Genomic DNA, 12,574 nt, shown 5'->3' with positions numbered 1-12,574 from the left:
GGAATGGAACGGAGCTAAAAGATACATGTAGCGATCTTCAGAACGACCGTTAGTTGACCGTTGTAGCCAAAATGTAGCTAACAAATCCTTTTTTTTTCAATGTTTCAGCACATCTATCAAATTACAAATCCTATCCAAATATACCTTGTTACTCCACATTTTTATCGGGGGGGCAGCCTTCACCAGTTTCTCATTACTAACCTGTAAAGACGAACAGCGTCAGAGATAGAAAAAAAGGACAACCGCCGTCTTCTTCCCCAAACTCGGTCTGAAGAGCAGGGGGCGGGGCTCCTCACTTCCGGTCTCCTGGTGAGACGTTGCCCGAACCTTGGTTACTTTTTTTTCTATTTAACAGGGTAATTTGGTCTGGAGTGATAATTAAATTTTCTCACTTTGTGGTGTATCACACATTGCTATTGACAGGCCCCAATAAAGAGACATTCTATTAGGTGTAGAACAGTAGGTGCCTTCCATTCATTGCGTGGAAGGCAGTCACTGCCCTTCCTTATGTAATGGTATGGCAGGCCCCAATAATAATAATGATAATAATAATAAATAAAATCGGTTTCACCCTGAAAAGAAAAACTAGAAGTTTTATATTTTGCAATTAAAGAAAGCTATGCTTAATAAAGTTCTATTTGCACATTTGTTGAAATGTGTTTGTAATTTATTTATTAATTTGCATCTATCTCTGCCAGCCTATGATAATGCAGAGCAGCAGAAGCAAATGAGGAGGATTTGTGACACTTTTTTTTAAGTAGGTGGTGTCCTGAAGAAGCTTGTTTTTAAATGAGAATGATTTTTTGTGTGCGCACGCGTTTGTGTTTGTGGCACAGCCATGCAGTTAACTAGAAAACAAAACAATCAATTTCTTAGAACTTTTATTATCTTAATAGTGCTACACAATATTATGAAAAAAAATCCACCCTAAGTTACTACCAGAAATATATTGATAGTTCACTTCATGCGTTTGCGTTCTGCAAGATGAGTGATTTGTTTTATTTTTTATTTTTTTTAAATGGGTAGTTATGGGAATGATGCTTCATACTTAGTTCCCCATTTAAAATTGAATCCACTCACGGTTTATCCTCATTCCTCCATGTTCTAGGTGGTTTCACCCCAACATCTCAGGCGTGGAGGCGGAGAACCTCCTGCTGACCCGAGGAGTGGACGGGAGCTTTTTAGCCAGACCCAGCAAAAGCAATCCAGGAGACTTCACCCTCTCAGTACGGTAAGCCATGAGGCTCAGGACACAGTTGGAATTCAGATGGGATCCAAAGCAATAAATTGCAAATTGGCAAGTTTCTTCTTTTATTTGTCCATAATGAAAAGGGAACATGCTACACATTTTAATCGCAATCTTTTGAGGAAACGCTGCCAGAACCTTTGAATACACGACTTTACGTCACCTAAAATGTAGTTTTCTGAAAAAGGTCGCATCAATAAATAGAAACTCGGGATTTGAAAGAGTTGGAGATGCAATTTAGAAACTTAATTTTTTGCAGACTGGTGCTTTACGTAGGGCTGGGCAATAAATTGATCTCTTTTTTTATGATTTTTTTTTTTAGACTATCTTTTTTTTTTTTTTTTCCCCACAAATTCGCTTCCTAGGTTTCCATAGGTCAGAGGGATGTCGCGCTCCCAGTTGACAAGTGTGTTTTAATAAATCTCATACTTATTAGGTCTTTAAAATTAGGTGAACTCTGTTATAAAATATTACTGTCAGACTAGGATTTTTAAAAAAATATACGAGAATGAAGTCATAATATTACTAGAATAAAGTCGTATTTTAAACAAACTCCAAAACATAACAGATGAGGAATGTTGAGCATTTTATGAAGTTTTACTTAAGTATATGTTTTACAGAAAGTACTAAATATAAATCCTTCGTCTTTTAACATATTAACATTAAATAATTATCAGCAGCAGTACTTTGAAATGATTGGGAAAGCGATCGAGTCCATTTCGAAGAAATAACCACACAAACTGAGCTGGTCAAATAATTTCCCAATAACTCTATGGAAACTTTTTTTCTCGATAAAGCAAAGAAATTTTCTTGTAAATTTAAGACGTTTTTCTTGCAATATTGCGTCTTTATCTTACTAATCTTACTTACTAGACTATATTCTAGCAGTAAAGCAAAAATTCTCGCAGTTTGGCCTCAATGCTCTGATGTACAACTCAGAGGAGGGGTGATTAATAAATGGCAGAAAATATTTTCTGTCATTTGAAAACAAAAATTTGAAAAACGAGAGTAATATCGAATCTGGTATGAAATGATTAGATATTTTATTTTTAAGCAATGTCACCCAATACTAGCTTTACCCCACTTTGCATCTGCTTCACTAAGCTAACTTAACAGAGAGGCGGCTAGCTGCTAGCTGGGCAGCATGCAGCAGATGGTTTCACCAGGAGCTTGTAAAGAGGAATCCAGGCCTAAAAGGAGAGCAAATATTAGACTTTCATTTCTAAGCCAGACACAAACATGACTTGGAATGAAAGCTCAGTGTTTTCTGAAAATGTGGATTTAAAGCATGTTAGTGTGCCTCTCCCTGTCTCCATAGAAGTGTTTAGAGAACTAGATTAACAGTAGAATCATAGAATCATTCTAGGATATTTATATTAAACTCGGTGAATGATTGCTAGGAAAAAAAGCACCATTCATTTTTTTTTTCTAATATGAAACGTGGTTTTATCTCTGGTATGTCAGGGCGTACATTTTTCAGATGAAGTATCATTAAGTCAGTGCAGCTGACAGAGACAATGTTATTTTAGTCACAGGCCCATATTTTAGCAGTATGCTCTCTCATCTTTCTCTGTATTTACTTCCTGTGGAGACAAAACAAGTCCCGCTCGCCTCGTGGACACGGGGCGTTCTCACAGGGCAGAACCAGTCGCTGCTGGTTCAGACCAGCACGTCTCGTCTCTTAACTCCCACAGATACCAGTAAGCTGGCGACAGTTACATGTTGCAACAGTTACATGTTGGTGAGCCTCTGACCTGCCACAAGTTGTCTTTTTCAATTTTCTCAGAGAGCGGTGGTCACCTGCAATGACTAAGTTTATTTAATCTGTTGGGTTGAATCAGGAAGAAGAGACATGCTTTTTCTTTTTGCTTTTTTTTTGTTGGTCACAAAACACTCACCATTCAACTGACAGCTTTAACTGCACTTTCAATATGTTCAGTTGGTATAAGAGGCTCCTGGATTAAATAAGAAAACATTAGTTTATAGTTGGGCACCAATTTCAGTTTTCTGGATCATTACTGATATTTAAAAAGCCTAAACTGCCGATTCCCTGTTTTTGTTTTTTTTACGTGGAGTTAAATGTATCGACACCAGCCCCCTTTAATCCGCAGAATTCTTGTTCTGTCGCCTATAAAGTCCAGTTCAACCAAAACAAAGTCTAACGCCAGCAGGAGAAATGACTTGTTTTCTTCTACCGAAGACAAAAGGCAAATCCTTCAACCATTAAAATCTGACAGCACTCCATTTTTGTTTACATTTTGTGAAGAAGGAAGTTGCGCTCAGTGTCGTCTTCAGAGGTTTTTGTGTAGTTTCCTTCAGTGGTTCTTGGTACAGCACCCCAAATTTATTATTTTTTTAAGGTTTTGGTTGGTTTGCCACAGTTCAGTGTGAAAAAGAACCACAGCAGCTGAAGTTGTGACACATATCACAGCTTTGGTCTCCAACTGAACCGCTATCAGCTGTGAAAACGCCCAAAGTGAAGGAAATTAGGGTCAATTTATTGATGCATGCCTAATTCATCTCCACAGACACTCAAAGCTTGTTTCTCTTCTTTTAAAAAATATAACACAGTTTTTTTTATATCTTGTTTACTGTACATCTACAAGACTGAAAACATGAGGTAAATTTAATTCTAAAGAATTAGTATTTTTATATATTTTTTTGTTTCAGGCATTTTTACTTTAGTCTTTAGGCATTTGGCATTTTGGCATTTAGGCATTTGACTTGAGTCCTTTTTGAATAAAAATCGCTCTCAGAGCGAGCAGTTTGGTTGTAAACTCTGCTCATTATTTTGATTTGATTGCAAGCTGACATTTCCTGAACATTTTTTTCCCCCTTCTGTCTAGGCGAAATGGAGCCGTCACCCACATTAAGATCCAAAACACAGGAGACTACTACGACCTGTACGGCGGGGAGAAGTTTGCCACGCTAGCTGAGCTGGTGCAGTATTACATGGAGCATCATGGGCAACTGAAGGAGAAAAACGGAGACGTTATCGAGCTCAAGTATCCGCTCAACTGTGCCGACCCAACATCAGAGAGGTGAGCGAAGGATGCTGTCAGTCATCCAGATCATTGAGCTCCAATGATGAAGTGGTAATGTCACGTGAATATATCTTTTCAGGTGTACACATAAAGGTGTTTTGTTACGTCATGTCCAAATTCTGACAATTTTCAGATTAAATTAAGTGATGGGAGTTTGGTTTGGAGATACTGTTAAATACTGTTACATTTTTCTTATAAAGTCAGAAACCAGTGGTATTTGGGTTTTGTTTAAACTTATAATTGTTAGCAATCCAAGTTTATAACATATTTCTCTCCATTTAATGCATGTAAAAACAAAAGCTTCATGATATTTTCCAGAACTATACGTACCACGTAATGAGATAGAAACAACTTTATCTACATGCTATAAACATGGCGGCCATATTGGATAGTAAAGTCAGGTTTCCTTGGCGAGTTCCAACTTTCCCAGTCAAAATTTTCAACTTGGAGCATCAAACTTCACAGTACAAAGAAAATGCATCAATAGTGGTGCAATGGAAAAAATGATGCTAATGCTGTTACCCAACTGTTACCCATACTGTGATGTATTGAAACTCAATGAATACACTGGTCTGAATCAGGGGAAGTGAAGTAGGTTTTGTGGAAAATGAAGTCCCATTACATCTTTGATATTAATGTATATTTATTTTGATGTATTTGTGGTTTAAACGGTGTGTGTGCATAGGGATCAAGGTTGTGGCATTCGATATATTCCACAGAACATTTATTTATTTATTTATTTATTTATTTATTTATTTCCACTGTGCTTACTTTCTTGAAATGACAACTGTGAATAACGTTTCACTGCAGTAGCTGTCAAGGGTAGAGTTACTTATTGGCAGAATAATCAGAATGTAGGTCATGCCATCAGTTTCACTTTCAGGTTTGGATAACTGGGATCTTGAGGTGAGGTAATGGTGTGGTGGGTTTGGTGTGTGAGAGCCACAGTGCTGATGGAGGAGAAGTTTTGACATGTCAAAAACACCTGTGGCAGCCTGGCTTTGCTAGCATCATGGAACAAAAGCAACATGTCATCTTATGCCATGGAAATGTAAGGAAGACGCACAACAGATTACAGGCTTATAATATTTAAATTCGGCTTCACTTAATGCAAGCCACCTCAAAGTAAATCTACAGAAATATTTCAGTCCAGTTTTATTTTCAGTTATTTTGAAAGTGTATCGTCACAGAAAATAAAATCCTTATATAAATATAGCATTTTTATAACAGCTGAACTTAACTTAGTTACTTGTTTGTGCTATAAAATGGCTTCAAAAGCTAGGTTGGAGTGTAAGGATGTATGCTTGAGGATGTGATGTAAGTTTTATTATTTTAACAAAGGTTTTGCCTCGATACTTTAATCCTTTTGGATTGCAACATGTTTTAGTTTGTGTGCTACTCTCTTGATTTATTACAAGGTTGATTTTTTTTTTTCTTCCTCTTCACCCAGATGGTTCCACGGACATCTGTCAGGCCGCGACGCGGAGAAGCTGCTGACGGAGAAAGGCAAGAATGGCAGCTTTCTGGTGAGGGAGAGCCAGAGCCACCCTGGGGACTTTGTTCTGTCGGTCCGCACAGGAGACGACAAAACGGACACCAACGACGGCAAACCCAAGGTCACTCACGTCATGATCCGCTGCCAGGTGAGAGAGGTCAACTCTTTTATGTCCAGCTACCGGTATGACGTTACGATACCAAGTCATATTTCTAAAACGGTCACATTTACCAGCACAAACTTAACCCGTGCGTTCTTCCTCAGGGTGACCTGAAGTACGACGTTGGGGGAGGAGAGAAGTTCGACTCCCTCACAGACCTTGTAGAACACTACAAGAAAAACCCCATGGTGGAAACTCTTGGCACCGTCCTCCAGCTGAAGCAGGTCTGCTCTGTTTTCAGTTCAGTAGGACAGTTTCTGGTCAGTAGAAAGCTAACCCGTCCTTCCCCCTGCAGCCGCTGAACACTACCCGCATTAACGCAGCCGAGATCGAAAGTCGAGTTCGGGAGCTGAGCAAGCTGGCAGAGGCCACGGACAAGGTCAAGCAAGGCTTCTGGGAAGAATTTGAGGTAAAAAAAAAAAATAAAAAAATCTTGCTGTTTACAGAACAAATATTTCGATATTAAACATATGTCTATAGATGTGCATAATGAGAGTCATGGGCAGTTATTTTCCACTGCAACAGACAAAAACAAAATGACTGGTTTGACACAAATCTTCCTAGCAAATATTTGATAATAAACTACAAAAGTTTTAGTATTTTGTTGAGACTAAACCTGTCGCAGTCAGAATGATAAATTAAAATGAGCTCAATTAAATTTCCATTCTGATGATTTTATATTTTTTGAAGTGCAGTTGTGTCATAATCCATTTCATTTGTGACTTTTGGTTGTCTTTTTTTATTTCTGTTTTATTTATTGTCTTTAGTTCTCATGTTTTATTTTGGAAATGTAAAATATCTTCCAGTTCAGTGAAGTGTTTATTTATTTATTTTTTTTACAAAATTCAAGTTTATTGGTTTTTGAAAGGGTGATCATTTGGCTATTATCGATATAATACCTGGAAATGGTGTCCAAACCATCATATTATTATTTATCGCAAAAATCTAATAAAAAATCCTGGTGTTTATTTAACAGAAGTGAAAAAAGTCATTTTAATTGTATTTTTTTTTAACTCACTAAAATTTTCTGTGAACCTTAAACATCTTTTTTATGCAAAAATACTAACATAAAGTCTTTTACCCACACAGCTGGAGCCATATGAAAGTAGTGTAAGATTTTCATAAAAATCTTCAGTGTTCATCATCCACAACAGATCCATGCTAGTTTTGGGGAAATTTGTATCTTTTTTTCTGCAGAATTCATCTTTCGTTTTTCTAGCCTCAAACCAAATGATATGAAATGTTGTTTTAGTCAACAGTAATTGATGGACAAATAAATACATAAAAACAAACAAGCACTGCAAGCAGTTTTGAAAGGGCTCCAAACCCTCATAAGTCCATCTCTGGGCCTGTTAAAAAGAAGCAAACAAAAACCCCCCGCAGTGACACCATTTTGTCTCTTTTCTTTTCTTTCGTTCAGACTCTGCAGCAACAGGAGTGCAAGTTGCTCTACAGCCGCAAAGAGGGTCAGCGACCAGAAAACAAAAACAAGAACAGATACAAGAACATTTTGCCTTGTGAGTATCGCACACGGCTCTTTAGATATAGAACAACTCGATTCGGCTTTGTACTAAGTGGTTTGTTTTTTCTGTTTGACAGTCGACCACTCGCGCGTCGTGCTGAACGATGGCGACCCGAGCGAGGCTGGCTCTGACTACATCAACGCCAACATCATCATGGTAGACTTTCCTGTCCCCTCACCTCCTTCAGGGCCCACACAAATACAGATACCATTTGTTAGTAACATCAGAAGTTATTTAGTATATTGTTGGGAAGCTTAGTAACTCACATAGACATTGTTTTCAAGCCTTTATTGCTGTGAATTATAATGACTTTCTCAGTTCAGCTAAAAAAAAAAAAACCATGAAGTTTAAAGGGACAGTATTATGTAAAATTGACTTTTTTGAGCTTTACAGCATGTTATAATGTTTTTCTCCCATCAAAAACATACATGAGGTGTTGCCTTGATTCTTTCATGCATGTTTGAGAAATCCTTTAGTCTCCCCTGGCAACCATTCGGCTGTACAAAACTCTTGGGGGAACCGAAGGCGCATCGCCTCCTCAGAGCTGCAGTTTCCAAGCTTCAGAGCTTCTCCTTCACAAAGCCCATGTTGTGATGACTTCCTGAAGGCAGAGTTTCAGAAAGAGCAGGAGTTTTTATAGAGACAGAGACCCCATTTCAAGGTGTTTCATTACAAATAACAGCTGGTGCTAACATAGTAACTTAATGGTGCTATAAAATGGAACTATGTGCGTGGGAAATGCATAATGCTGCCGCTTAATGCATCAAAAACATTTTTAATCCAGAGAATCAGTTTCTTTCTTTGCCAGTTGATTTGTGTTTCTTGGCCTGAATGTGTGCTTGCAGCCTGAGGCAGACTCTAAGTGCAACAACGCCAAGCCGAAGAAGAGCTACATTGCCACTCAGGGTTGTTTGCAGAACACCATCAGTGACTTCTGGAGGATGGTGTTTCAGGAGAACTCTCGGGTCATCGTGATGACCACCAAAGAGGTGGAACGAGGGAAGGTAAGGATTCCTTGAATTAGATTTGTTTGTTGTGTTAGCCGTTTGCTTTTCATCTGTCTTTTAGCGGCGACCCTTTAAATCCATCTGGTCATATTTGAATTAGACTTTAAAACGATGAAATTATCTCCACAGAGCAAGTGTGTGAAGTATTGGCCTGAGATGTCGGCTCTGAAGGAGTACGGCGCAATGCGCGTCCGCAACGTCAAGGAGACGAAAGCTCACGACTTCATCCTCAGAGAACTGAAGCTGTCCGAAGTTGGTCAGGTGAGTTGCCCATCTGCCCGTCAAGAAGGGTTGTCGGAGCAGCACCATAAGGATTTGGGAATTTAAAAGTTTCAGACAATGTACGGCATCACATTTCTGATTAGAAAACGTTATACTTGCGATCTCAAACTGGCTTCAGGGTAACACAGAACGCACAGTGTGGCAGTACCACTTCAGAACCTGGCCGGACCACGGCGTCCCCGCTGACCCGGGCGGCGTGCTGGACTTCTTGGAGGAAGTCAACCTGAAACAGGAGAGCATTTTGGATGCTGGGCCCATAACAGTACACTGCAGGTACTCACAGATCTACACTAAAAGAAAAAAATATCTGACTTAAAGCTGCAGTATGTAACGTTTATAAAAGTACTTTTACATATTTCTTGAAACTGTCAACCTTCTCCCAGTGCTCCTAGAAACAACCAATCAGAGCCAGGAGGCAGGTCTTAGCACTAGCATAGCCTGCTATAAATGCTAGGCAAGTTAGCATAGCCACCGATGATGGTGGATAAGCGTTTTAAGTGAGTTATTTCTGGCAATTAACATATTGAGCAACAAGTAGATGAGGATGATTTACAGCGCTAAGACCCGCCTCCTGGCTCTGATTGCTTGTTTTTGTGTTGCATTTCTTCAGACAGCATTATAGAGGAGGTGGATGAGATTGGTCTTTTCACAGATTATCTGCATCATTGTCACAAAGAAAAGCATATTTTTGTAAAAGTTACATACTGCAGCTTTCATACAGAAACAACTTTAACTCAGACTTTCTTTTTCCCACCCATCCATTAGTGCAGGGATCGGACGGACAGGGACATTTATAGTGATCGACATCCTGATTGATGTGATCAGAGAAAAAGGTGAGAGCTTTCTTTATAAGGTTACAAAAATGATTAAAAAGTGTTATTTATATTATTTTGTGTAACGTTTATAAAGCAGTTAATTCTGACAAAAGGAGAAAAATGACATGTTCTAGTATTTTAAGTCAAGTTTATTTGTATAGAACATTTCAGCAACAAGCCAGTTCAAAGTGCTTTGTGTTATGAAAACATGGTAAAGTCACCAACTGTGAAACAAGCAGTAAACATTACATTTTCTTGAATGTCATCATCAGAATCATTAAGCCAATACACAAAATATTTTTGATCAATTTTTTATTTATTACTAATCAAAGGCAGCTCTAAACAAATGGGTTTTTAATCTTGGTTTAAAGGATCTCAGTGTTTTGCAGTTTTGTGAACGTTTGTTCCAGATTTGTGGAGCATATAGAAGCTGAATGCTGCTTTAAATGAAGTAAACACAGTAGTGAGCAAAATGTTGAACCCTGCTCCCACTGAGTCTTGCGGCAAACTAAGGCTGAATCCAGTGGAGTTTGTTGCCACATTTTGATTTTTTTTTAGCTGTAACCCAACAGTTTGAGGTAGATCCCCCCTCTAGTGTTTTGCAGCAGGGTGCAGGCGAAGCGGCATGTCTTTTCAGCCCACAGAATTTTCTGTGGTTTACTTGGAAATTAAAGGGTAAGAACTGTGCTTTTAAACTCACAAACGCAGCATACGCTTAATGGCCCAATAAACACTGTAATCTGTAGCTCAAAGTGTGAAGTGTAGTCCCTGCAACGCGAGGTAAAGTTTAGGCAGAGCTGCTTAGAGCAGGCCTCAGTATGAAGCAGACTGTGAGGAACAAACTTCATGTGTTGGTAATTAATACAATGAACTTAGTGTTTTTGTAAATATGTCATATTTAGCAAATTGACAATTTCCATCCACAGTTCCATAAAACAAACAAAAAAATAGAAACATTGATACATAAAAAAAAAATACAGTAAAAGAACCCAAAAACAAGGTATAGTTGGGAAAACGTATTTTAAGAGGCTTGCATTAAAAAAAAATTTTTGTCTGGTTCATTTCATCATTCAAAGATCCAAAACCTGTAAACTTGATTTGCGCGAGATGCCGTTGTCTGAAAGTGTCTCCGTCCCGCGGCAGGGGTGGACTGTGACATCGACGTGCCGAAGACCATCCAGATGGTTCGCTCCCAGCGCTCGGGGATGGTGCAGACGGAGGCGCAGTACCGGTTCATCTACATGGCCGTGCAGCACTACATAGAAACACTGCAGAGGCGCATCGAGGAGGAGCTGGTGTGCAGCAGGTCGCGTCACGGCTTCGTCTCCAACCGCCCGGCTGTTTGCTGTAACGATCTGTGTTCTCTCTTCCCCGTCCGCAGAAAAGCAAGATCAAAGGACGCGAGTACACCAACATCAAGTACTCGTTGTCCGACCTGTCCGGCGGAGAGCAGAGCCCCTTACCGCTCTGCTCGCCCAGTCCGACTCCCGTCTGCACAGAGTGAGTAATCGTGGGAGAAGACGGAGCGAATTTCCAATATTCCTAACGCTGATGTTGTTTCTGACTGAACGGTGTTGGTGTGGTCAGGATGAGGGACGACAGCTCCAGAGTTTATGAGAACGTGGGGCTGATGCAACAGCAGAAGACCTTCAGATGAGACTCGCCTTTAATTCCAGGACTCTATCAGTTCCAGGTAACTTACTGCATATATCAAATCCCTGCATTATGCAGTTCCTATAAGAACTATTCAACCCCTTGGATGTTATGTCGTTCTTATTGCCTTTATAAATCATTCATAATCAACAGAAGTTAGCTTTTTTTTTGCAAAAAAAAAAAGACAAAAATATCCCTGCAGTGTCGAAGTGAAAACTTATTTCTACAACATAATGACAATTAAGTTATATGTAAGCTCTTAACTTAATTCAAGAGAGGTCAGTTCACTTCAAAAATTTTATTTATTAATTCAGGGTGTCCACACATTCCTGAAGTTTTATATTCACGTATCTACAATTAAAGTCTTAAGACGTCCTAAATTCATTTTAAAAGGTTGGCTTTATTACGATAATCACAAGTCCAACATTTTGTCTTGACAGGACTCTATATATTACACGCATATTTATATTTGATGTCTTTTCGTGTCAAGTAAAAGTTTGAGTTGAAACTACGCTTCTGTTTCAATGTCCTAAATCTGTCTCTTGTGCGTCAGATTTGCGGGCGTACCAGAAATGTGCGAATATGAAGGTTCCGGCCGAAAGCTTTTGCATTTACAAAAAAATAATAATAATCTGAACCATGCGACTAATTGAGTTGGATTTTTTTTTTTTTACATGCGTTTAAAATTTCTGTAATTAATTCATTGAAATGAACGGATTAAATTCCCTGCTTTAGTTTTTGCAAATTGAGTTCTCAACAAAAGTTAACATTTAGTTGGTTAATGCAAAAATGATTCTATTCATTAAAGTTGAAAGAAAAGAAAAGAAAATCCATTCTGCAATTTTCAACAAAATCCACTGCCTCCAACTAAGAAACAGCAGACATATCTGAAGAAGGTAGATCAACAGATGACATCTCCAAGAAGGGATCTTATTATAATATTCCATCTTGTATTCAAACCAGTTTTTAAGAAAACTCCCCCCTCCCTCCCTATCTCCCCCAATTATGTTTTTCCTTCCAGGATCCTGATACCTGACAGTTTTTCGCCAGCTACACCTTGACGCCTGAGACTTGACCATGTGGAACAGTAGGAGGTGGGGTTGGGTGGGTGGNGGCAGGGGGTGGGGGCATGGGACACACAACAACCAAACTAAAACTTGAGGGAGAACCAGACGGCGGGCTCATAATCTTGTCGCGCTTTCTACTCGACCATTTTCCCTCAAGTTGAACTCTAAACCACTGTGATCATCAGAGGAGCCTTTGAGAAGCCAAACGCGTCACCTGCTTAGAGCCCAGCTCCAGTTCAAGCCTTGGGGGTCAGCAGGGGGGATACACAGTTAACCTTCGCT

General features: G+C 39.2%; 1 protein-coding gene across 1 annotated transcript in view; it reads left to right on the top strand.

Annotated features, from left to right (window-relative positions):
* Positions 1-12,334, top strand: part of ptpn11a (protein tyrosine phosphatase non-receptor type 11a) — a 14,803-nt gene extending 2,469 nt beyond the window's left edge. The window contains exons 2-16 of the mRNA XM_008423315.2: positions 1,109-1,231; positions 4,093-4,287; positions 5,741-5,933; positions 6,050-6,169; positions 6,241-6,354; positions 7,366-7,462; positions 7,545-7,624; positions 8,314-8,472; positions 8,605-8,736; positions 8,876-9,030; positions 9,523-9,590; positions 10,716-10,867; positions 10,954-11,072; positions 11,160-11,265; positions 12,247-12,334. Coding sequence (XP_008421537.1) covers positions 1,109-1,231; positions 4,093-4,287; positions 5,741-5,933; positions 6,050-6,169; positions 6,241-6,354; positions 7,366-7,462; positions 7,545-7,624; positions 8,314-8,472; positions 8,605-8,736; positions 8,876-9,030; positions 9,523-9,590; positions 10,716-10,867; positions 10,954-11,072; positions 11,160-11,229 — 1,777 coding nt within the window. The 3' untranslated portion in view covers positions 11,230-11,265; positions 12,247-12,334. The remainder of the gene's footprint in view (positions 1-1,108; positions 1,232-4,092; positions 4,288-5,740; positions 5,934-6,049; positions 6,170-6,240; positions 6,355-7,365; positions 7,463-7,544; positions 7,625-8,313; positions 8,473-8,604; positions 8,737-8,875; positions 9,031-9,522; positions 9,591-10,715; positions 10,868-10,953; positions 11,073-11,159; positions 11,266-12,246) is intronic.
* The last annotated feature ends 240 nt before the right edge of the window (positions 12,335-12,574 follow it).

This window comes from Poecilia reticulata, linkage group LG12 (genome assembly GCF_000633615.1).
Source record: "Poecilia reticulata strain Guanapo linkage group LG12, Guppy_female_1.0+MT, whole genome shotgun sequence".
NCBI classification, from domain to species: Eukaryota; Metazoa; Chordata; class Actinopteri; order Cyprinodontiformes; family Poeciliidae; genus Poecilia; species Poecilia reticulata.
This window is presented reverse-complemented; position numbering and strand designations above follow the sequence as displayed.